This window comes from Coregonus lavaretus, assembly GCF_964263955.1.
Source record: "Coregonus lavaretus genome assembly, chromosome: 2".
Taxonomy (NCBI): Eukaryota; Metazoa; Chordata; class Actinopteri; order Salmoniformes; family Salmonidae; genus Coregonus; species Coregonus lavaretus.
The window spans coordinates 50,289,031-50,312,199 of NC_139989.1; the positions used below are offsets into that span (position 1 = coordinate 50,289,031).

The 23,169-nt window shown below is 41.9% G+C and overlaps 2 protein-coding genes across 2 annotated transcripts; one reads left to right on the forward strand and one right to left on the reverse strand.

The window, feature by feature from the left end:
- The first annotated feature begins 2,651 nt into the window (after positions 1–2,651).
- LOC311150477 (protein FAM83F-like) lies at positions 2,652–10,777 on the forward strand. The gene is made up of 5 exons (XM_084187976.1): positions 2,652–3,172; positions 6,394–6,561; positions 7,571–7,692; positions 7,812–8,779; positions 8,899–10,777. The coding sequence occupies exons 1-5, from the start codon at positions 2,702–2,704 to the stop codon at positions 8,943–8,945; spliced, it is 1,776 nt and encodes a 591-aa protein (XP_084044102.1). The 5' UTR covers positions 2,652–2,701; the 3' UTR covers positions 8,946–10,777.
- Positions 10,778–13,528: 2,751 nt separating this feature from the next.
- Positions 13,529–22,998, reverse strand: LOC311149292 (cytohesin-3-like). The gene is made up of 14 exons (XM_084186420.1): positions 22,956–22,998; positions 22,457–22,523; positions 21,219–21,301; positions 20,870–20,934; positions 20,154–20,220; positions 19,226–19,344; positions 19,014–19,094; positions 18,767–18,879; positions 18,408–18,556; positions 18,179–18,290; positions 15,682–15,758; positions 15,487–15,558; positions 15,061–15,209; positions 13,529–14,890 (listed from the first exon to the last, which is right to left on the reverse strand). Exons 1-14 carry the CDS (start codon positions 22,959–22,961, stop codon positions 14,803–14,805), a joined length of 1,248 nt encoding a protein of 415 aa, XP_084042546.1. The 5' UTR covers positions 22,962–22,998; the 3' UTR covers positions 13,529–14,802.
- Positions 22,999–23,169: the final 171 nt, after the last annotated feature.

Consider the following 23,169-nt stretch of genomic DNA (forward strand, 5'->3'; position numbering starts at 1 on the left):
GTAGGCAATCATTTCCATTCTTTTTCAGCATCAGACCTGCCTAATTCTCACTTGGAACATAGTTGTTTTGTTTAATAGGCTAAATTAAACATTCTGTTAACATATAACCCCAAAATGATCTGTTTTGCAATTTGTAGTCTATGACATTTCAGATTTACATATGATAATTTTTTCCCAAAGTAGTTTGGATGTAGTAAACTACTTTTCAAAGTAACTTTAGTTAAGGGCAAGGAGATAAGCATGCAAACCTGAGCTAAAACACTGTGGGTGTAAGTAGCCCAAATCCAGATAAGAGACTTGAGTGTTTGACCAGGTTACAGTTAACTTCTCTGGAACACTGGAATAATACATACTCACTTAACATTCACATTTGATCTCCAATTCATTAAAAAGTCTGGTTTCTGGCTCTTAACTGATATATATTTTTTCATTAGTTCACAGTTGACACAGTCCCAAAATGTTTTACATGCCAGCAGTAAAGTTTTCAAAATATTGGACTTCCACAACCCAGCTACAGTGTCATATCCATTGGAGGTTAAAAACTGGGAGCTATGCTGCCACACATTTACTGTATGGTACTACATTTTTTGTATTGTTACCTTTTTGTATTGTCTGCTTTCAATTGTGAGGTCTCCATAGAAAATATGTCTTGTTAGTGAGCTACCAAATGTACAATGTCAGTTTGAGTATGCTTGTCATCTGTCTAAATTAAAACAATGATGTATATAAACCCTGGATTGCTGATGCTATGTATTGGCCAATGAGATGCTTTGAAACCACCATTCGGCCATATTGTCACTCCTCAAAAGCAGTCTTCCATAGGAATTAATGGAATTCTTCATAATTTCATTTAAATGTTTCAAGGACAAAATGACATGTATTTAAGTATTTGTTGTTGTAGTGGGGACAGTATTTTCAAAAAATTACACTTTAAGGAAAATGTTTTTATATATTTGTCCATATTTTATTTTTATGCTTAGCTTAGGCCTAAATAATATAATTTACAAGTATGCATTAAGGTGTCTGTAATAGAATAACCGTGGCAAAAACAAATTTAGACATTAATAAATGCATTTCTATAGCTTCCAAAATATGTTCAAACAGCGCCCCCTGTCCGTCATCTAGTGTATACATAAATCATTGGTCTAAAATGATCTGACACTGATAACAATATTCCTGACCTGCAGTGTTGGGTAGTGGGGAACTACATGTAATTCAACTACATTTTGCAGTAGCTTGGTGGTAGTTTAACTAAATTCAAATCTAGGTAGTGTTTTCAGTAGTTAATTACTTTTTTTGTAATGTAACGCTGTAGTAACATTTTTACATTTAGTCATTTAGCAGACGCTCTTATCCAGAGCGACTTACAGTTAGTGAATGCATACATGTTTTTTTAGTTTTTTTTATACTGGCCCCCCGTGGGAATCGAACCCACAACCCTGGTGTTGCAAGCGCCATGCTCTACCAACTGAGCTACACGGGAAATACACACAACTTTTAAAAAATTTTATAAAGTAAAATATGGGTGAAGTAGGCAATCATTTCCATTCTTTTTCAGCATCAGACTTGCCTAATTCTTACTTGAAACATAGTTGTTTTGTTTAATAGGCTAAATTAAACATTCTGTTAACATATGAAGGAAAAAGGGGCGGCAGGTAGCTTAGTGGTTAAGAGCGTTGTGCCAGTAACCGGAAGGTTGCTGGTTCTAATCCCGAGCCGACTAGGTGAAAAATCTGTCGATGTGCCCTTGAGCAAGGCACTTAACCCTAATTGCTCATGTAAGTCGCTCTGGATAAGAGCGTCTGCTAAATGACTAAAATGTAAATATGACACCAAAATGATCTGTCTTGCAATAAGTAGTCTATGACATTGCAGATTTACATATGATAATTAACAAAGTAGTTTGGATGTAGTAAACTACTTTTCAAAGTAACTTTAGTTAAGTAAACTTTAGTTTCCTTAAGGGTAGCATTAGTGTAGCTTAACTTCTTCCAATGTGAAGTAATTGGAGCTTGGTAAACTAGCCTATATTTTCAGAGTAGCTTCCCCAACACTGCTGACCTTTGACCAAATGTTTTTGTTTTTAATTTATGAATGTCACAGAACCAGAGCATCCAAGAAAAGTATCCGAAGCACAGGGTCTGATAAATACATTTGGAATTGAACTGTTTTGGTTTTTGCTTTCATTTCGTTTTAGTTGGCTAGACATTACATAATGTAGGCTAATTTCTCTGTATTGAGTTCTATGTTAAACCTACAAGCCTATACAGTATAAGTGCGCTTTATGTGACACCACTCAATTCTTAGTAGGCCTTTATGGAAATTCAAAATAATCACATTCTCATGCAAGAATTTCCTCAACCACACACAAAGATGGCGCCGTACTGTATGGTTGCCTTCTTTGCTAATTTATGATTTTGTTAATTTTTTTATATAGTAAGCCTACTACTGATATTGATTACTGAATTGTTGGTAAAGCGTTTGCAGGAAAGCCATTTCACTGTTCTTGTGCACGTGACAATAAAACTTGACATTTTAACTAGATTATAACAGTTTAGAACACCTCCCCCCTACCTCTTGCGCCGAACACATTGAACGTCACCTGTGTACACGCCCAACACCTACAGGTAAAGGTGAATGCTACGGAGAACTGCGGGGGAAGGAGGAATTAACGGTTGGGAAAATTCAGGATACCGCTGCTATGGCCGAGTCTCAGTTTATGTGCATGGACGAAGATCACGTCAACGAAAAGATACCCGAATCCAAAGCAGAATTCTACTACAGCGAGGAGCAGCGAGCCGCGCTCGAGCAACTATTGAAGAACGGTGATGGCGCGTTCAAGATGCGACTGAAAGAGGACAACGTCAGAGACTTTCTATCCGCCCGCGAGATTAAATGGATTCGAAAAACTTTTGATGAATATGATTCAGATAGTGAGTCCGAGAAGGGCGAATACGAAAAGGCTCAGGAGTCCAATGCGGACTCGGGGGTCCACTCCACATACTGGCCTCAGATGTCAGACACGGATGTCCCGCCGCTTGACATCGGCTGGCCAGGCAGCACTGGTTTCTATAAAGGTGTCACTCGAGTGTCCGTTCACACGCACCCACCCAAAGACAAGGGGCCCCATATAAAAGAGGTTGTCAGGAGACTCATTCAAGAATCTAACAAGGTAATTCCAGCCCTAATAGAAATGAATAACGGCATATTACAGGTGAATAACATATGTTTACATAATTTCCTCTCTGCCCTAAATGATTGAGGGATGCCCTCACATTGTTCTCCCTCTCATAATTTCTAGCTCAGAACAAATTATTTTGAATCCTGAGTCAGCATGACCTGAGTCATGCATTTGTGTTTTTCATCTTGACAAAGGTTATGAAATGGGTTCTGTTAATTTAATGTAAACTTCTCAACACTACAGAGAATAGTTAGTGTCAATTCTAGTAGCCTATTTATCAGGCCTGAATTTGTCAGTGTAGTTACTACAGTAGCTACATAGGCCTTGTGACAACAAACTCCTGTTTTTGACATGAGGTTTTATTACCTGCTTGGCTACTTCTCACACAATTCAAGGGGAACGTGTCTAATTGTTCTTCATTGATCTACAGTGCCTTCAGAAAGTATTCACACCCCTTGACTTTTTCCTCATTTTGTTTTGTTACAGCCTGAATTGACTACCTCATCTCTATACTCCACACATACACTTATCTGTCGAGCAGTGAATTTCAAACACAGATTCAACCACAAAGATCAGGGAAGTTTTCCAATGCCTCGCAAAGAAGGGCACATATTGGTAAATGGGTAAAAACAAAAACAAACAAAAAACAGACATTGAATATCCCTTTGAGCATGGTGAAGTTATTAATGACACCTTGGATGGTGTATCAATCCACCCACTCACTACAAAGATACAGGCGACCTTCCTAACTCAGTTGCCGGAGAGGAAGGAAACCTCTCAAGGATTTTACCATGAGGCCAATGGTGACATTAAAATTGTTACAGAGTTTAATAGGAGAAAACTGAGGTGGATCAACAACATTGTAGTACTCCACAATACTAACCTAAATGACAGAGTGAAAATAATAAAAATATTCCAAAAAATGCATCCGGTTTGCAATAAGGCACTAAGGGAAACTTTCTGAAGACACTGTACTTGGCCAGGCTTTGTGCTACTGTACAGTTTTGCAGTCATTTGAAATCAACAAGAGATGTGTGTCCTTAAGGCTTAGGGCCTGGCCAAATGTAATTATTGCGCTCATTCATTGCTCATCTGAGAAGTCTTACTTGAGGAGTCTTATTGTAAAATGAACCAAGGAGATTAGCAACAATGTACAACAAATCGTCTTCTTTTTTGATTGGATTATGAAATGAAGCGATTACATAATTGACCATTGTTGATTATTGACTATCGATTTATGTTATGTTGTTATTATCATAGATATAGAACACTGATATGGGCATCTCAATCATCATCATTTTCCCCCTTCATCACGTCATCACATTCTACAATGAATTATCAACAGTTAACAGAAGTTGTGAAATGAATGTTCATAGTAGAGTTCTAACTGAATGGAACAACACATGCAGTAGATAGGCATGTTGTAACAGGCTAAGCCACATGTGGAGGAGCTGGAAAGACCAAACATTTCACAGTTCTAAATGTCAGCTAGTTTCACACCAGAACCTGTAAGAAGTCATTCAAAAGCGTTTCCCCAGTCATACTGCCTGGGGCTAAATGTCAGGAGGAAGAACGCTCCTAACTCTGGGGTTAAGCATGGCACAGGAGGACATGGCTATAGGGCAAGGAGATAAGCATGCAAACCTGAGCTAAAACACTGTGGGTGTAAGTAGCCCAAATCCAGATAAGAGACTTGAGTGTTTGACCAGGTTACAGTTAACTTCTCTGGAATACTAGAATAATACATACTCACTTAACGTTCACATTTTATCTCCAATTCATAAAAATCAGGTTTCTGGCTCTTAAAGGATTTTTTTTACATTAGTTCACTGTTGACACGGTCCCAAAATCTTTTGCATGCCAGCAGTAACGTTTTCAAAATATTGGACTTTCATGAAGCAAAGTGTCACTTGCCACATCATCATGATGATGCAAAACATTTTGTGACTGTATCAACAGTGGACTAATTAAAAAATACCAAAATATAGTTTTTGAGTGGATTTTTTCACCGCAAACAATCCAAATGAGGGGTCATAGGTTAATGATTTACTGACAGGGAAGACAAAGCCGTGACCAGCTGTTCTGTGTGCATATGACTAGGTATGTCAATGAACTAAACAAGCTGAAATCATGACAGGCCATCATTGTAAATGAGAATATGTTCTTAATTGACCTGCCTGGTAAAATAAAGGTAAAATAAATAGAAAATAAATGACGAACCAGGAAATGACTCTAGCTTAACTATAACAAGGCCTTCACTGTCCAATACTTTATCACCACTCCTTTACCACTGTCAGCATAAGGCAGAGAGCGTTAGACTGCCCTATCCTAGTGTGGTAGAGGACTTGGTCATAGTAATGCACCAGTGCTCACATTTCTTCACATGCAAAGTCTGTTTTCCAGAAGACAACCAGTTCTGTTTTTGCCTAAACTAATGCCATTCAAGGATTCCAGAATTTAAATTCCAATAACTGTGTGTGTCTGTGTGTGTCTGTGTGTGGTTGTGTGTCTTTGTGTGTGTGTCTGTGTGTGGTTGTGTGTGTGTGTCTGTGTGTCTGTGTGTGTGTGTGTGTGTCTGTGTGTGGTTGTGTGTCTGTGTCTGTGTGTGTTGTGTATGTTTGTGTGTGCGCACGCGTGTGTGTGGTGTCGGGGTTATTTATTGAATTTACACTTCTGCCTTTCCTCTGTCCTCTCTAGCTTGATCTTTGGAAATGTCAACTAGTCTCTAATGTCTTGTATTATTACTCAGATGTATCAGTCACCTTCTCAAGCCTCTCAAATATGTTAACACACTTCTGTTTGTCTTGAAGTGGAACATTACTCAGAATAAATTAAATCTTGACATTTCATCTCAACTCATTTTTCCAGTTAATTAGGGAGATTCTAATCTTACTTGAGCAATTGAAACACAAATCTCCTGCTTTAAGTCCTTCAAATCCCCCGTCTTCATGATGAGGCATGTGACAACACAAGAGCTGGGGCTAGAGAAGAATAAATGAAATATGTGCCATCAGGCACAGAAGTCAGTGTCTTTCTGTGACTGCATTTATCGGCAGTAATTCAAAACTAGAAAGAATGGGAAGGGTAAAGGGGACATTTGCAGAAACATTGAGTTAAATAGATCCTGTTCATGTGCTTTCACCTTCTGAAGATGTTTCAGAGATATCATCCCCCTCTCTTCTTCCTCTAATGTTCCTATGTGTGATCCTCAGGTAGTAGCCGTGGTCATGGACCTCCTTACAGACCTGCAGATCCTTCAGGACCTATTGGACGCAGCACAGAGACGAGGGGTGGCGGTGTACATCATACTGGAGGCTCGTGGTATGCCCCATTTCCTGGATATGTGCACTCGTTTACAGATCACTGCTCTGCATCTACGGGTAAGACAGGGATGCTTTGGCAGGCAGTAGGCAACAAACAAACAGGAACAAGTAATAGTTAGCTATGGTATTACCATGTCATTACCAGGTAAATAGCAGAGTATCATGTAAAATGAAAGTGTAGGCACAACTTCCTGGCAGTAAAAAGCAGAATATTCCTCTGGCCTATTCTTTATTATCATCCATATTGACACACTGTCTATACTGGTGTAGGATCTTAATTTGAGCCAGTTTGCTACAGCAGGAAAATAATCCTGCAGTAACAGGAAATGGGAATTATTATGTGGATTATAATTCATGGACATTTTTGTAGGGGTTGATACATTTTTCATAAGGGAAAATCAAGTCTGACATTTCAAAGTGAAAATTACAAGCTTCAGAAGCCTCTTTAAACCTCAAATACACTACAAGTTAAAAATGTCCTGCAATGCAGGAAAGTTATCCTGCAACAGGGTGATCAAATTAAGATCCTACATCTGTAGATGTTTATCTATGTAGGCTAAAGCTTGTGCAGTAGATCTAGCCTATTTTATATGGAATACTGGAAAACCTAGTGTGTGTGTGTGGTGTCAGTTGATAAGCCTCTGAAAGGCCCTTCCAGTGTTGAGGCTCTGTTATTGTTGTTTCATAGAAGCTGCTGTTCAGTGAGCCGTAAACAATCCAGTCCTGTGGAACTTGATCCTTGACCAAACAAGTGTTAACAGCATAGGGTAGCATCCTTCTGACATGTCTGTTTATGTGTTTATGTCTCGGCCTGTCTTTTTCACTCTCAAACTCACTCCCATTCCTTGCTCAGTAAATAGACTGTATACTCAAGGGGTTTAACTCAACCCTTGCATCACCAGTTTTGGATTTGCTTCCCTTGAAAGTTGACTTTGGTCGTGGGTGGTAACAGCACAAGTGTTTGATATGATACTGTTCAGTACTTGGAAGTCTGATAGTCACTGACTCATGGTTCATACTGTAATAAGGTCACCTGTCTAACTCTGTATCTGTGTGACTCTTTCAGAACCTGCGTGTGCGGACGGTGAAAGGTTCTGGGCTGGCCCTGTCCTTTGGCAGGCTGCCTGGCTCTCTGTGCTCCAAATACATGCTGGTGGATGGAGAAAAGGTTATGTTTGGCTCTTACAGGTCAGTCATTTTCTCAGTCATACACTTCCACTCACATTCACTCAGCCAGAGCAAACATGATTTGACCTACTCTTTGAGCTTTGAGTCTGAGTCTCATTCTCTTGTTCTGTCATCTCCAGCTTCACATGGAGCTCCTCTCGGATGGACAGGAACACCATCACAGTAATGTCTGGGCAGGTGGTGGACTTCTTCGACAATGACTTCAGGGAAATGTATGCTGTATCTGAGAACGTGGACCTTTACAAGGAGTTCCACATTAGCAAGCCTCCCATGCCTGCGCCGGTACGGAAGGTGGTGGAGGTCCCCAAGCCCCTGTTGGTGTCCACCTCCCGTTTCCAGGTGTCTCTAGGGGACTCTCGGGGGCAGGCTGACCAGAGGGTGCCTGCGCATAAATACCACAACCCTAAGTATTCTCTGGTGGTGGGGAACAGTCTGGGGCTCACTGGGTCCTTACAGGACCTCTCCACACGCAGAGACTCTCTGGGCAGTGGCCTCGAACAGAACGGCCTGTCGACGCTACTCCACGCCAAAGGGGGCAGTAGTGTTGAACTGAACAAGGTCACTGCGAAGTCCCCCAGTTTTCCTGTGGAGGAGGAGGAGGGGAAGGGAGGCTTGAAGAAGCTCCAGGCCTTTGGTGGAAAGAAACAACGTAGTTCTTTCAGGCTCTTCCTGAAAGGCAGAGGATCCAATCACAACAGTGAGACTATAGAGGAGGATGTGGCCACTCCTCCAAACCCCTCCTCCACCCGCCCAAACCCCTCCCCTACCCACTCAACCCCCTCCCCTCCCCGCCCAAACCCCTCCCCTACCCACTTAACCTCCTACCCTACCTGCCCAAACCCCTCCCCTACCCACTTAACCCCCAACCCTACCCGCCCAAACCCCTCCCCTACCCACTCAACCCCCTCCCATACCCGCCTAAACCCCTCCTCTACCCGCAAAGTCTCAGAGACAAATAGCACTGCCACTGAGGACTCATTTGAGATTGTAGAGAAACCGTCCTTGTTGAAATTTAAGAACAAAAAGCCTTCAAAACTGCCTCAAAGAAGTATGTCTCTAATGACCCTCAACAAAGGAGAGGACGATGGTATGTTGTTATATTCTACCATTTGTGGTTTTCATTTGTCTTTGAATATTAACTGCAATAGTCCCTCACATGGAGTTGTTGTTTGATGGCTCATCCATTCTTTTCTCCATTCCCTCTAGGAAAGGGACACAAGAAGCCTTCGAAGAAGAACTGCATTCAGTCCTGAGAGGAAGAGAGGGAGGACAGTATCAGCTGGGAGAGAGAGCCAGAGGACATTTTAAGTAATTGCCAGTATCATATGCAGTATTAGATGCACTGCCATGACATGCCATGGCAGGAGTATAGTGATGACATGTCATGGCAGGAGTATAGTGATGACATGTCATGGCAGGAGTCTAGTGATGACATGTCATGGCAGGAGTATAGTGATGACATGTCATGGCAGGAGTATAGTGATGACATGCCATGGCAGGAGTATAGTGATGACATGTCATGGCAGGAGTATAGTGATGACATGCCATGGCAGGAGTATAGTGATGACATGTCATGGCAGGAGTATAGTGATGACATGTCATGGCAGGAGTATAGTGATGACATGTCATGGCAGGAGTATTGTGATGACATGCCATGGCAGGAGTATAGTGATGACATGTCATGGCAGGAGTATAGTGATGACATGTCATGGCAGGAGTATTGTGATGACATGCCATGGCAGGAGTATAGTGATGACATGCCATGGCAGGAGTATAGTGATGACATGCCATGGCAGGAGTATAGTGATGACATGCCATGACAGGAGTATAGTGATGCCATGGAAGGAGTATAGTGATGACATGCCATGACAGGAGTATAGTGATGCCATGGCAGGAGTATAGTATCACGTGCTGCTCATTCTATGTACTACTGTAATGTTCCTTAGTGAGACTTGGTGTGAGACTGCCTTATCAGTTAGAGCAGTGTGAGTGTTCAATGCCAGGCCCACTGTTCCTTTAATATGAGCCTAATGTTGCTGTTTAGCAGGAGTGATTTGATGCCCCATGCCAGTGAATGTCTCCTGAGTCCTGCCCGTCTCAGATGGCATTCACCACCTGTTTCAGGGAAATGCCAATATAGACTTGATCTGTCAGTCATTCGATGCTTGAAAACTGATCTTATGTTACTGCTCACATGTCATAAGAAATCAACATGTTGTATTGCTCTTCCCTGTATCACTGTCATTGAAACTGCAACTTTTAAATCTAATTAAATGTATGGCGCTAAAAACACATTTATCCCAGGTATAGATGTATTCTGAATGTGTCTGTCCTTCAGGTTACAATGGAAAATGGAAAAGTGATCAGCTCTCTTCTCTCACACAGGAGTATCACCTTACCAAGGGCACTTTGTTAAATTGTTAGTGGACTGGCCCTTATCTCCACTGGAGTATATAGTGTGAATAATGGATGTTGTGTTAACAGATCAGACACAGATCATGCACTTCTGCTGTTAACATGCAACAATACATCATCTCTAAACCTATGCGACATTATAACTATGTCACTGGTCCATGGCTATATTTGTCATCTTTTAAAAAAATTAAGCAATAGGGACTCAGACCTATTTTGCTTATTTGTTATGTATAGCAATTAGAAAATAGCAAAGGAAATTTGCTCATTGAAATTATAGTGTGAAGTCTTGTATATAAAAATGACAAAGATGTATGAGACCACACATACTGTATGTAATTGACTGACTTCCTTTCTCTGATGTGTGACTGTTGTCCATAGTTGAAACAAGTGTTTTATATGAAATCATAATATTAAAAAAACATTTAGGTTTGCAATAATTTACAGAGGACATGTAGATAGTTTTGCTAAATCAAGTTCTCTTCTCCACAGTCATGTGAATTTACATTTTTGGACACGATAATATTTTTCTTGTGCAACCTTTAGATAACATTTCCTACCATTATCTTATCTGTAGATTTGTTGATGAATTGTATGAATATGCAAGAGCTCCGCTTAATCATAACTCTGCTTGTTGTAGATATGGTTTGGGTAGTATAAAAATGTTTTGGCTGCCGGTATAATAAGTGCAGTTGATAGCTGCTTTTTTGTTTGCTTTCTCTGGGTGAGTCAGTGTTTTTATTCCCACCCTTGTTTGAAGAGAAATGTATGCGAGAATTCACTTTTACAAAAAGCATATAGACATATCTTTGGGTCACTCTTGCCTGTAAAGCTTTAGGCAAAGGTTTCATAAGATTGTAGCCTATGCTTACTGTACCTTCACCCAGACTGTGTACTGTATATTTTGTGTGGACATACAGTACTGTATATTTAACTGTGAGTGAGAGAGGACAACATATACATACTGTGTATATTACAGGAGGCCCTCTTCATGATATTGCTGTGACATGTGGGGAGTGTTAGTGTATCACTCTCTACATCAACTATCTCCTCTCTGTATGTTTTGTCTCTCATAGTAACCACAGCCCTACAACACACACACACACACACACACATACACACACAGGAACTGATGTGCACAGGAAGGATGCTTGTTGTTTCATACCACAGGTGCAGGCCTCATTTCACGCTTAAAGGAAAATCCCACTCAAAAACTATATTTTGGTATTTGGTTCATTAGTCCATTGTTGATATAGTCCCAAAATGTCCCAAAAAGTTTTCAAGATGTATAACTTTCAAAATACAGATATACAGCCGGTATGATGAATCTTTCATTACATGATAGGTCTCCTGAGTGGCGCAGTGGTCTAAGGCACTGCATCGCAGTGCTAACTGTGCCACTAGAGATCCTGGTTCGAACCCAGGCTCTGTCGCAGCCGGCCGTGACCGGGAGACTCATGGGCGGCGCACAATTGGCCCAGCGTCGTCCAGGGTAGGGGAGGGAATGGCCGGCAGGGATGTAGCTCAGTTGATAGAGCATGGCGTTTGCAATGCCAGGGTTGTGGGTTCGATTCCCATGGGGGGCCAGTATAAAATAAATAAAAAAATAAATAAAATAAAAATGTTTATTCACTAACTGTAAGTCGCTCTGGATAAGAGCGTCTGCTAAATGTAATGATGCAAAACGTAGCACCACAATACACAGTACCTCAAGATGATGACATGATTCAATATTTCTTCATTAGGAGCTGTGCATTTGGGTTGCTCAAATATATTTTCCCATATCATGGGAGACATAAAGCTTATTGATGAGTGGTTATTAAACTCTGACACCTAAAAATAAGTATTGAAAACTGAAAACCAACAAACAATTATATTCTGGCACCATCTACTGGAAATTTGAGAAATTAAAATAGTGTTTCTTCGAAAATATCTAGGTATTTTTCCTTATTTGTGTTGAAGAATATCAGATTGATGAAGTGTGTATCACTAAATAATTAAAATGGTGTAATAGTGTACTTAATTCGATTTTACACTTACCAAAAATATAAACGAAACATGCAACAATTTCAAAGATTTTACTGAGTTACAGTTCATATAAGTAAATCAGTCAATTGAAATAAATGCATTAGGCCCTAATCTATGGATTTCACATGACTGGAAATACAGATATGCTTCTGTTGGTCGCAGATACTTAAAAAAAAAAAGTAGGGGTGTGGATCAGAAGACCAGTCAGTATCTGGTGTGACCACCATTTGCCTCATGCAGCACGGCACATCTCCTTCGCATAGAGTTTATCAGGCTGTTGATTGTGGCCTGTGGAATGTTGTCCCACTCCTCATCTGTGCGTAGTTGCTGGATATTATCGGGAACTGGAACACGCTGTTGTACACGTCGATCCAGAGCCTCCCAAACTCATGCTCAATGGGTGACATGTCTGGTGAGTATGCAGCCCATGGAAGAACTGGGACATTTTCAGATTCCTGGAATTGTGTACAGATCCTTGCGACATGGGGCCGTGCATTATCATGCTGAAACATGAGGTGATGGTGGTGGATTAATGGCACAACAATGGGCCTCAGGATCTCTTCACAGTATCTCTGTGCATTCAAACTGACATTGATAAAATGCAATTGTGTTCATTGTCTGTAGTTTATGCCTGCCCATACCATAAGCCCACCGACACCATGGGACACTCTGTTCACAACGTTGACATAAGCAAACCGCTGTCTGCCATCTGCCCGGTACATTTGAAACCAGGATTCATCTGTGAATAACACACTTCTCCAGCATGCCAGTGGCCATCGAAGGTGAGCATTTGCCCACTGAAGTCGGTTATGACGCCAAACTGCAGTCAGGTCAAGACCCTGGTGAGGATGACGAGCACGCAGATGAGCTTCCCTGAGATGGTTTCTGCCAGTTTGTGCAGAAAGTCTTCGGTTGTGCAAACCAACAGTTTCATCAGCTGTCCAGGTGGCTGGTGTCAGACGATCCCGCAGGTGAAGAAGCTGGTTGTGGAGGTCCTGGGCTGGCGTGGTTACACGTGGTCAGCGGTTGTGAGGCCGGTTAGACGTACTGCCAAATTCTCTAAAACGACGTTGGAGGCGGCTTATGGTAGAGAAATGAGCATTAAATTATTTGGCAACAGCTCTGGTGGACATTCCTGCAGTCAGCATGCCAATTGCACGCTCCCTCAAAACTTGAGACATCTATGGCATTGTTTTGTGACAAAACTGCACATTTTAGAGTGGCCTTTAATTGTCCCCAGCACAAGGTGCACCTGTGTAATGATCATGCTGTTTATTCAGCTTCTTGATATGCCCCACCTGTCAGGTGGATGGATTATCTTGGCAAAGAAGAAACGCTCACTAACAGGGATGTAAACTAATTTGTACCAAAACAATTAGAGAACACTTTTAACTTTTCAGAGATCTTTTATTTCAGCTCATTAAACATGCGACCAACATTTTACATATTGCGTTTATATTATTGTTCAGTATATAGCTAAGATCTGTATGATATTATTATTAAGGTACTGTATTACATTTGTAAAGCGCTTTTCATTATACAGAATAATCTCAAAGTGCATAATAAAAAATAAAAATAAACTAGACAGGGAAACTGATACAAAGAACACAGCTGACACTACAAGGAACAAGGACACCAAGGAGCACCGCTATCAACATAAAGCCTTGCTAAAGAGAAAGGTCTTTAGGCCCACTTTTTAGGTCAGTTTGATGTAATTATAATCTGTCATCTGTTGTGAAAGAAGTACACACATATTTGAATATAATAAAATATGTATGTATTATTCATTCAACATTATTAAGGCATGTTTACGGACATTTGTATTATCACTGTCTGTGCTTAAAAGGCAATGTGCAAAATAACTTCCTATTATAATACAGTATTTACAAAATACGTATGTTATGAGTTGAAAAATAAATACATACTTAAAAAAATATGAATACAATGCATTTAAGACAATTAAATAACGTCACAACACTGAATCAGTGTTGAAGTTGTGTCCACGTAACACTAATTCTATACCCTTGTGAGAGGAAATGGCTAGTAGTGCAGAGGTTTTCTAAGAACTGAAATTGCTGAGCCTGATGCAAGGTGAAAAGGTGCTGCATTTCCGTAATGTTTACATGATGTTCCCTTTGTTCTATGCTTCCTGTACAGAAACAACTATAACTATATAAAACAACATTTTATCAACGATATGTTCAAATCTGTCCTTATAGAATGATGCATTATTCTTACAGTGCTACACACTTATTTTGGTTTGCAACTCATTTTCAGTACAACTGATTCGCTCCCACATGCTTCTAACTTCTTATTTCTAAGAAATAATGACAGAAATCACTTTCTAAATTACTAGTAATTTAACAGACTGAGCGACTCTAATTTGAACCATTACATTTGACCTACAGTATGAGGTATGGGGAGTTTCTGGTTTGACAGCTGTAAACCACATACAGGTCACAATTCTATTTTTTCATTTTGGGTAACATGTCTGAGTTACAGTATTGCACTAATGCTGTACTGTACAGCATTGTAATCTGTACCATGTCAATTTACTTGGACCAGTCCATCATTTCCAAGCATTTCAACAAACTGGCTGTTACGGAGACAGACCTCTACAGACCATTACCGGACTCATTTCCCATTATGCTTTATATCATGTCTGATGACTCAGTCCTGTGAAGCATTGTTGTTGTTGATGACTTTCCTCTTGCGCAATGACACCAGGTCGTAGAAGGGGTCCTTGGTGATACTTGCTCTGAGGGAAAGACAGAGAGAAAAATAAGCCAAGTGTCCAAATCATCATCAAGTTCACTTCATCCCATTGATTGCCAGGTGTGGCCTGGTGCCAGCATTACAAGCCAAGTCATTTGTGAAGTGTATATGTGTAGTACAGGTATGTGTTAAGCCTGGGTTGAGGTATCTGACCTGATGGAGCCTATCCAGTCATCTCTCTCATCTGCTGTGGCGGCACTCATCCTGTAGGACTGGTGTTTCCCCTGCACCACCCTGCCTCCGTTCTCTGTCTTGCACGCCTTGATCTTCTGCCCTCTGGGGTTGTAGATCTCAAGACAATTCTGCTCACAAAGAAGCACACACATGCATACAAATGTTCACAAAACACACACCCAAGCCAAATTACTTTTTTCCAAAAAAGAAATGATCCCATAGTGTATTGGTCTAATTACTCCTAATCTTCCAGTTAAACCCTTCCTTCCTCATACAGAACTGATACTATGAGTCATACAGTGCCGTGACAGCTAAGAGAGTAGCTATGAGACTGAAACATCATAGAACAGGTGGCACTGCCATAAACCTCAGAAAGAAATATGCAGTCAGTGGAATACACAGTACCTGTTTGATTGAGTCTTCTATCTCTCTTACACAGAGGTTCTCAAGGGGAATGATCCCGATGGGGTCTTTATCCTGAGGGAGGAGGAGAGATGGTTTGGTCAAGGACTATAATTTAGCAGTAACTACTACCATCTTTTATCCTAAATTCCATTACTGGAAAACCCTATGACAAAGTTGGGGGTATAGCATACTCACTGTGGTATACTCAAAGTAGTACAGACAGCTGTCTGTCAAAATAAACCACCGCCTCTTCCATGTTTTCACCCTTCCTCCTGCAGAGAGGAAAAGTTAACATTTCATTACACAAATGAAAAGTTTAATCAGACAATTCTACATCCAACACGCGCCATAAAGGAAATCAGATCATTGTGTGGTTGTAATGACTACTCAGGGAGAAAAACAGGAGCTGAGGCGAAGAGGCGTTTCAAGGTGTTGAAAGCAGTCAGTGCAGTATCAGTTCATTGAAGGGTCCGGGTTTTTTGGAGTTTTGAATAGATGTTGGCGTGGCCCACTTGTTCAAGGGTCGCTAGGATCAGAGGAAGAGGGAAACAGTTCTTGACCGTAATGTCATTCAGGGAACGGTAATCAATACATGGACGAAGACCACCGCACTTTTTTCCAACGAAGAAGAAGCTGGACGCAGCCGGAGAAGAATGATGAATTACTCAAACGGTTTAATTCGTCCATGTAGTTCTCCATTGCCTCATTTTCCGGGATAGGTAGGGGGTAAACACGGCCCTTCGGTGGGGACACTCCAGGGAGTAAGTCAATAGCACAGTCCTCTGGGCAATGTGGTGGCGGAGTGGAGGCCTTGATTTTGCTGAAGACATTGCTGTACTGGGCGTATTCAGATGGTATGGTGGGTGGCACTGCAGAGGCAGAGTCCTCAATGGTGGTGGCTCTGCAGGGTAGGCTGAGACAACTGGTGAAGCAGGTAGAAGACCAGGACAGTAGTTCACCTTGTCGCCACGAGATGGCAGGGTTGTGACAACAAAGCCAGGGGTGTCCGAGGATGAGTGGCTGTTTGGGGGATGAGAGTTCCATGAGTTTAATGGTTTCGGTGTGGAAGACTCCAATCTGGAGGGTAACGCTCGGTGTCAGGTGAGTAATGAAGCCCGTGCCCAATGGCTGCCCGTCTGGGTGTTAATCCTTTAAGGAGGGGTGACAGGTGTAAGATCAATGTCAAGCTCTTGTACTAGCTGGTGATCAATAAAACTACCTGCTGCTCCCGAATCTAGCAAGCCCTCTACGTACTTCGTAACCCCCTTCACGGTTATTAATACTGGGATGGAGAATTGCTTCTGGGAGATATTTAGAAATACGGACCCGCCTACCTGCATGGCAGCGGAGGGACCCTTCTCATCTCTCCATGGGGGGGCGAACAGGGCAATGGCTGAGTAGATGATCTTTCCCTCCACAGTATAGGCAGAGCCCTTCTTGGATCCGCCTTTGACGTTCGATACATGGGAGAGGAGCATGACCCAACTGCATGGGCTCTGGAAGACTCAGACGGGATCATGGAAAGAGAAGGTTTCGGGTTCCTGGGTGGCAGAGTTCTTCGGCGGTCGGTGATGAGGTGGTCGATGGAGCTGGACATACGAATATATTGATTTAAATCCTGAAGGTAGACGGTAAGTAAAGCAGCCTCACTCCATCCACTCCCTGCAGACATGGTGCGGAACTCGAGGGCACACACGGCAGCTGAATTGCGTCCTTGTTGAAGGTCTATGAGGAGGTCCCCTATAGGACGACCGGAAATAGAGTGATCGAATACCTCTTTGAAGAGGGTGTGGAAATGGGTCTCGGATCCGAGTTCTGTGCTGTTGGCAGTCCATATGGCGGTGGCCCAATCCAGGGCTTTGACTGTGAGTAGAGACACAACAAAATCCATCCTGCTCTTGTCGGTGGCGAAGTTAGTGGGGTTGTGCTCAATGTATTTGCTGCATTGCATCAGAAATCCCTGACATTTCCCAGGTGAACCGTCATATTTTCCAGGCATGGATATGAATGAAGGAGGGCTATGGGTTACGATACCTGGCATCGGAGGAGTAGAGATAGGCTGGCAGAGAAGATGGCCGATTACCTCCATACGCTCCTCTTGCCAGGTTAGGCGCCACTGTAGCTCCGCTGAATCCATTCCGTTTTTGGTGAGGTATTCTGTAATGAATACTCAGGGAGAAAGGTGTAGATTCACGCGCAGAGCCCGGCAGGTGTTTATTACGCAGAGCGCGGCAGGTGTTTATCACGCCTTCGCAGAAGGCAGGAATCGTGGTCACAGGCAGGCAATGGTCATACACAGGTAGGCAAACAGGCAGGTGAAACAAAACTAGGACTGAAGGCTAAAACTGGTTCTCACAAACAAGCTAGGAAAAGGCTTAGTAGAGTCAAAACGAACAATACCTCACAAAGCACAAACAGAAAGAACTGAACTAAATAAGGAGCTGATGAGACCAGGTGAGTAACTAACACAGGTGAAATCAAGGAACAAAAATGAAAGACAGGGCTACGTTCAAGAACACAAAGAAACAGGGCTGCGTTCAAGAACACAAAGAAACAGGGCTACGTTCAAGAACACAATGTGAACTAAGAAAATAAATACAGAACCTTACAGTGGTAAGCTTATTTTTAATGCTTGGTAATGGCACAATGATAAGACAATTCTCTCAGCTAGTGATATTGCTAATCATCTCACCCATTTTGAGCAGCCAACCCTCTCTGTCCGGGTTGAAGAAGGTGTGTGTGAGGTCGTTCCCATCATCCTCTGGGATTTTGAATGGCTCGTTCCGAATGCTCTCATAGAGTTTCTGGATTTAATGAGGTAGTATATGAGAGTTAACTACAGCTACAGACAATAACAACCAAATACGAGTCACATTCTGAGAGTGGAGTTAACTCCTGACCTCTGACCCCTGAGGCCTCACCATGAGCAGGTCATTGGGCAGGTCACCCCCATTGTTGATGCCTCTGTTCATACTGAAGAAGTGCTCCAGAGTGGGCTTGTCCTTCACGTTGGGGTTATGGAGACTGGTATTCAGCATGATGACGGCAAAGGACAGGATGTAGCAGGTGTCTGTTTGAAACACCCACACATTTTATTACTGTTGGGTCAATTATATTTATTTGCATCCTTAATCAGCCTCACTTTTGAGAAATGATTTGAATATGCCTCAAAATGTACTCCTCAACCCCCTCCCCATCTGTCTTGCTGATCTGTCAGTGTTGGGAGTCAGCAGCATGGTAGAGGAGGCTGGTGCCTGTGCAGTACAGTACTGTACAGTACCTGTTGACTGGAAGACCCCTGCATTACAGTCACAGTAGCGTGTAGCGAATGCCTCCATCATCCTATCAATCTTCTGGGCTTCTCCAGGGAGACGGAAACTCCACAGGAACTGCCTACAGGGATGAGCCAGGGAACAGACAGGGATCAGACAGGATTTACTCTGGAAATGAATATCTTTCAAAGGCTAATAATGAGAATATGTTGATGTATGAGTGTAAAAGCTGTACCAGTGTAGTGCAGAACTAACCTCAGTGCCTGCACCAGATTCAGGTCGGAGAACTCATGAAGTTCTACAAAGGCTTTCAGAGTTTGAAGGTGCATTTCCTCCCTGCATGAACACAAACAAGAGGCAAATCAGTGAGATGGAGATGATTGAGATAATGACTGGTTATGATAGTCATCATTATCCCCATCAACAAAGCCATCATTATCTTGGTCATGTTAAGAAGCATTGTGTACCTCTCTCCCAGGAAGTTCCCTATGGCTGTCTTGTTCAGTCCTTCCTCTTTGTATAGGAACTCAGCCACTGCCTCTGCTGTCCACTCCAACAGGTCATTGTCAACCAGGTACTGAATACCCTGGAGGAAGAGGCCATGACAAGTCAATGAACACATGTATGAATTTGGAAGATATGAATGCATTGACGTATACTTAAAATAAAAAAGAGCAGAAATCATAATGAGGTCCAAAGCACTGTAATGTGCAGTAGTGGTCATGCACATATGAACATTCTGTATGCATTGTCTGACATTCAGAGAGAGCCACTGGAAGCAATATATATTATTATATCTAAACAATGCAGAGCTTCCAGCTAAAGAAACCCTTGACTGGATCTCTTGCCTCTGCACAAACCCAAACACAGGCTTTTCTCCAGGGTGGTCATACAGGCCAGGGGGACTTTATATTATGGGTTTGACCTCTCTTCAGATGAGAGGAAAGGAGGAGTGTTTGTGGTTTGAGCAGGAGTGTGCGCCTCCGCTCCTCTTCACGGAACAGGATGTGGTTCTCTCTCTCTTTCTCTCCCCCTCTCGCTGCCCCCGCACAGCTTGCACTTCTGCACATAAGTCACATCACTCGCTCAACATTCGTTCATTTATTGTGTCAGATTATTTGCTCTGTCATCTTGCAGTTAACTATTTGACCTTCTAGCTGTGGCAAGCCTCCGTCAGTAGAGGTGATAACTATACACATCTCTACTACTTCCATTCTAGAATTGAAGCACTTCACATTTCGGGACATATCTGATCAGTATGTATTTGTGTTTAGTGTATTCCATATTGAGTAATGTTATATACAGTTGATGTTATGTGTAGGGACCTGACTTTGTCCTAACCAGAGAACCAGGAAGAACTAAGGGCCCTAATTACAGTGCGTGACATGAGCTCACCTTTTTAGGGTCCATGTTGAATTTCTTTTTCCCACATAAGAACCTCTTGTTTCTCACAACATTTTTGCTGAAGAGAGACAAAGACAAAACAGAAGAAAGATTGAAAAAGGTTAATGACAACACTTTTACCCATAAGTGTTATACTAGCTACAGTATGTGTCCACTGTATCAGAGATGACACACAGTGAGAGTGATATACTTAAAGGCAGCTGGGGTTGTCCTGCCAGGAACATGTCACAGTATTTCATGCTGCTGACATTTAAGAGGTTTACCACATTCCTGTAGCTGCTAGTGAAGAAACAGGAAACACACATATACAGAGGGGCCTTACAGATGGGGGGGCAGAATCTGTTCTTGTTCTGTAGGACAACGCCCCCAGATGCCACTTATGAGGATGAGGAGGTGACCACAGTGGGGGGGGGGGGGGGGGTTTCATGGGGTGCAGCACCCTCTGCTCCACTACTTCCCGCGGCTATGCCTCCATACCTTTCTTAGTTTGAGTTAGGGAGGGATAGGACATCAGAGATGTGGGAGGGGCCTCTTTGTCAAGATGGATGTCAGGAAGTATTGTTGATCTGGTGTTTGGGCTGTGATAGATTCAAAAGAAGCTACCACACACTGCAAAGTGTTACTGTAGCTTACTCTCCCACAGAGGAAGAGGCCTACTGGTCAATGGTAACCTATCTGAATGAGCCATTGTGCAAGCTCTAACTTACTTCTCCTCGTCCGCCTCAATGTTGTGGATTTCCGTCATGACGCTGTCAATCTCCAACCTCAGCTTCTACACAAGGGGAAATGATGTCAAATGGATGAGATGGTAATATGTGCTATTTTAACCATAGGTGACTCAATCCCTTGGTCCATACAGTACAGAGGTGCAGGGTCAGTCTATTCATAAAACTGGACCTTTCTGAGATGTCATAACTTTTGAGGGAGGCTTTGTGAATGTAATATATGTTGTAGGTAATGTCACAATACAGTTAGTTTTATTCTGGCAAAATGCAGTTTTATAAAGCATTTTGACTGTACATAAAGAGCAATGGTTGAGAGCATGATTTACTGTACCTGAATGTCATCTAATAGGTCACTCTTGTGTAACTTCATGGTGTCTATCTCCTGCCTCTCCACTGAGCTAAGCATTGTGGAAGCTGTAGAATAGATTGTACACACAAACATAAACACACAGATGAAAACATCATTAACATCAAATGCATAAACGAAGCAGTCCGACAAAACCACTAATTGAGACATCTTCCTGTATACACTGAAAATATCAAAGGTGTCAGAAATTTGCCTTGACAACCACCCTCACACCAACCCTAGCATAACTCAACCTACTGCACTTCTCAGCACTAGCTAAATATAACTGCTGAACTTCTCTTCTACAGAATGAACACCAGTAATGTCCATTAGTAGCTGATCTGCTCTAGTCTTGTCCTCATAACAGCTTCTCACCGTTTTTAGATGAGGGTTATAGACACACCTAAAATACATATTCATTACTCCCTTTTCAGGTTATAACTAGACAATACAACATTATAACAAGACAATACAACATTATAACTACACAATACAATATTATAACTAGACAATACAACATTAAAACAAGACAATACAACATTATAACTAGACAATACAACATTAAAACTAGACAGTACAACATTATAACTAGACAATACAACATTAAAACTAGACAGTACAACATTAAAACTAGACAGTACAACATTATAACTAGACAATACAACATTAACTAGATAATACAACATTGCCAAACTCCATCTACCATGACAATTAGATTTGTGAACACTATACCGAGAGCAACACCTCTGAACGTTACTTGATAGTCAGTAATGAGAACTTGAGGTATATGAAGGCTATATGACAACAATATGCCTCTATAAAGTCAGGTGGTGCTATAATAAACTGAATAACATTCATCACCGTGGTAAAAGTGATCAAAACAAACCACTTGTATCCATTGAACACTGCTGACTTTATAACACAGTGTATGTAGGTCATGGTAAAGAGACTGAAAGCACAATATTTACTGTAGACTGTAGTGGGTATCTATTGTGAAGACAGGTACTATATCATTACACTTTCTTATTAGTGTGTTTCAATTTCCTTTCTCAAGTAAGATATTCACAGCAACAGCTCAACCCCCCATTGTCTACTGACACTTCAAAACTTCATCATCTTACAGAAAGACACTAATGTGTTGTTCATTGTGTTAATCCCCAGCTACTATAGCCTAATTAGGGATGTTAAATTGCAAAATGGACTGTAAAACGTAAAAACCTTACCTTTTCCCCAGAGGAAGCTGTCTTTTCTTTGGCTGCCCATGTTGGAGGTGTTGGAGAGAGACTGTGGCTGTACAGGAAACGTGTCAGTGTTGAAGTACTGCATAAACTACACTGCCAATACCATCCTCAAAACATAATGACCTGGCCACCTAAAGTCAGTGCTGTTACTGAACAACAAATAACATATACAAGTAAAGAAGGTGTGTGTGTGTGTGTCTGTGCGTGCGTGCGTTGTGTGTGTGTGTGTGTGTGTGTGTGTGTGTGTGTGTGTGTGTGTGTGTGTGTGTGTGTGTGTGTGTGTGTGTGTGTGTGTGTGTGTATTGACAGGTGATACCAGTTCGAGATAGATCTAATGCACAATATCCAGAATTATTCAGCGGTCAGTGTAAATATGTAGCCCACATAAGTGAACTTAAGTCATTTGAAAATCACTTGTGCTGAACTCAAACAACCACAGATTGAAACTCTGGGGAGACTAATAGATCAACCAATTGCTTACCTTCATAAATAGATGTGTGAGGTCATGAGAGAGTCATTAAGTTCTGACAAGACTCATGTAGACATGTACAGTAGATGGGAAGAGTGCTTCAGGCAGGGGTGGAAGCCACTTGTGACGTCTCAAGTCAAGTACCATGCCCAGAGTTGCGCAGCTCAAACTGTGAGCGCGTTCGTAAATTCACTCTAGCGTGCCAGAGTGCGCTCAGAGTGCGCTC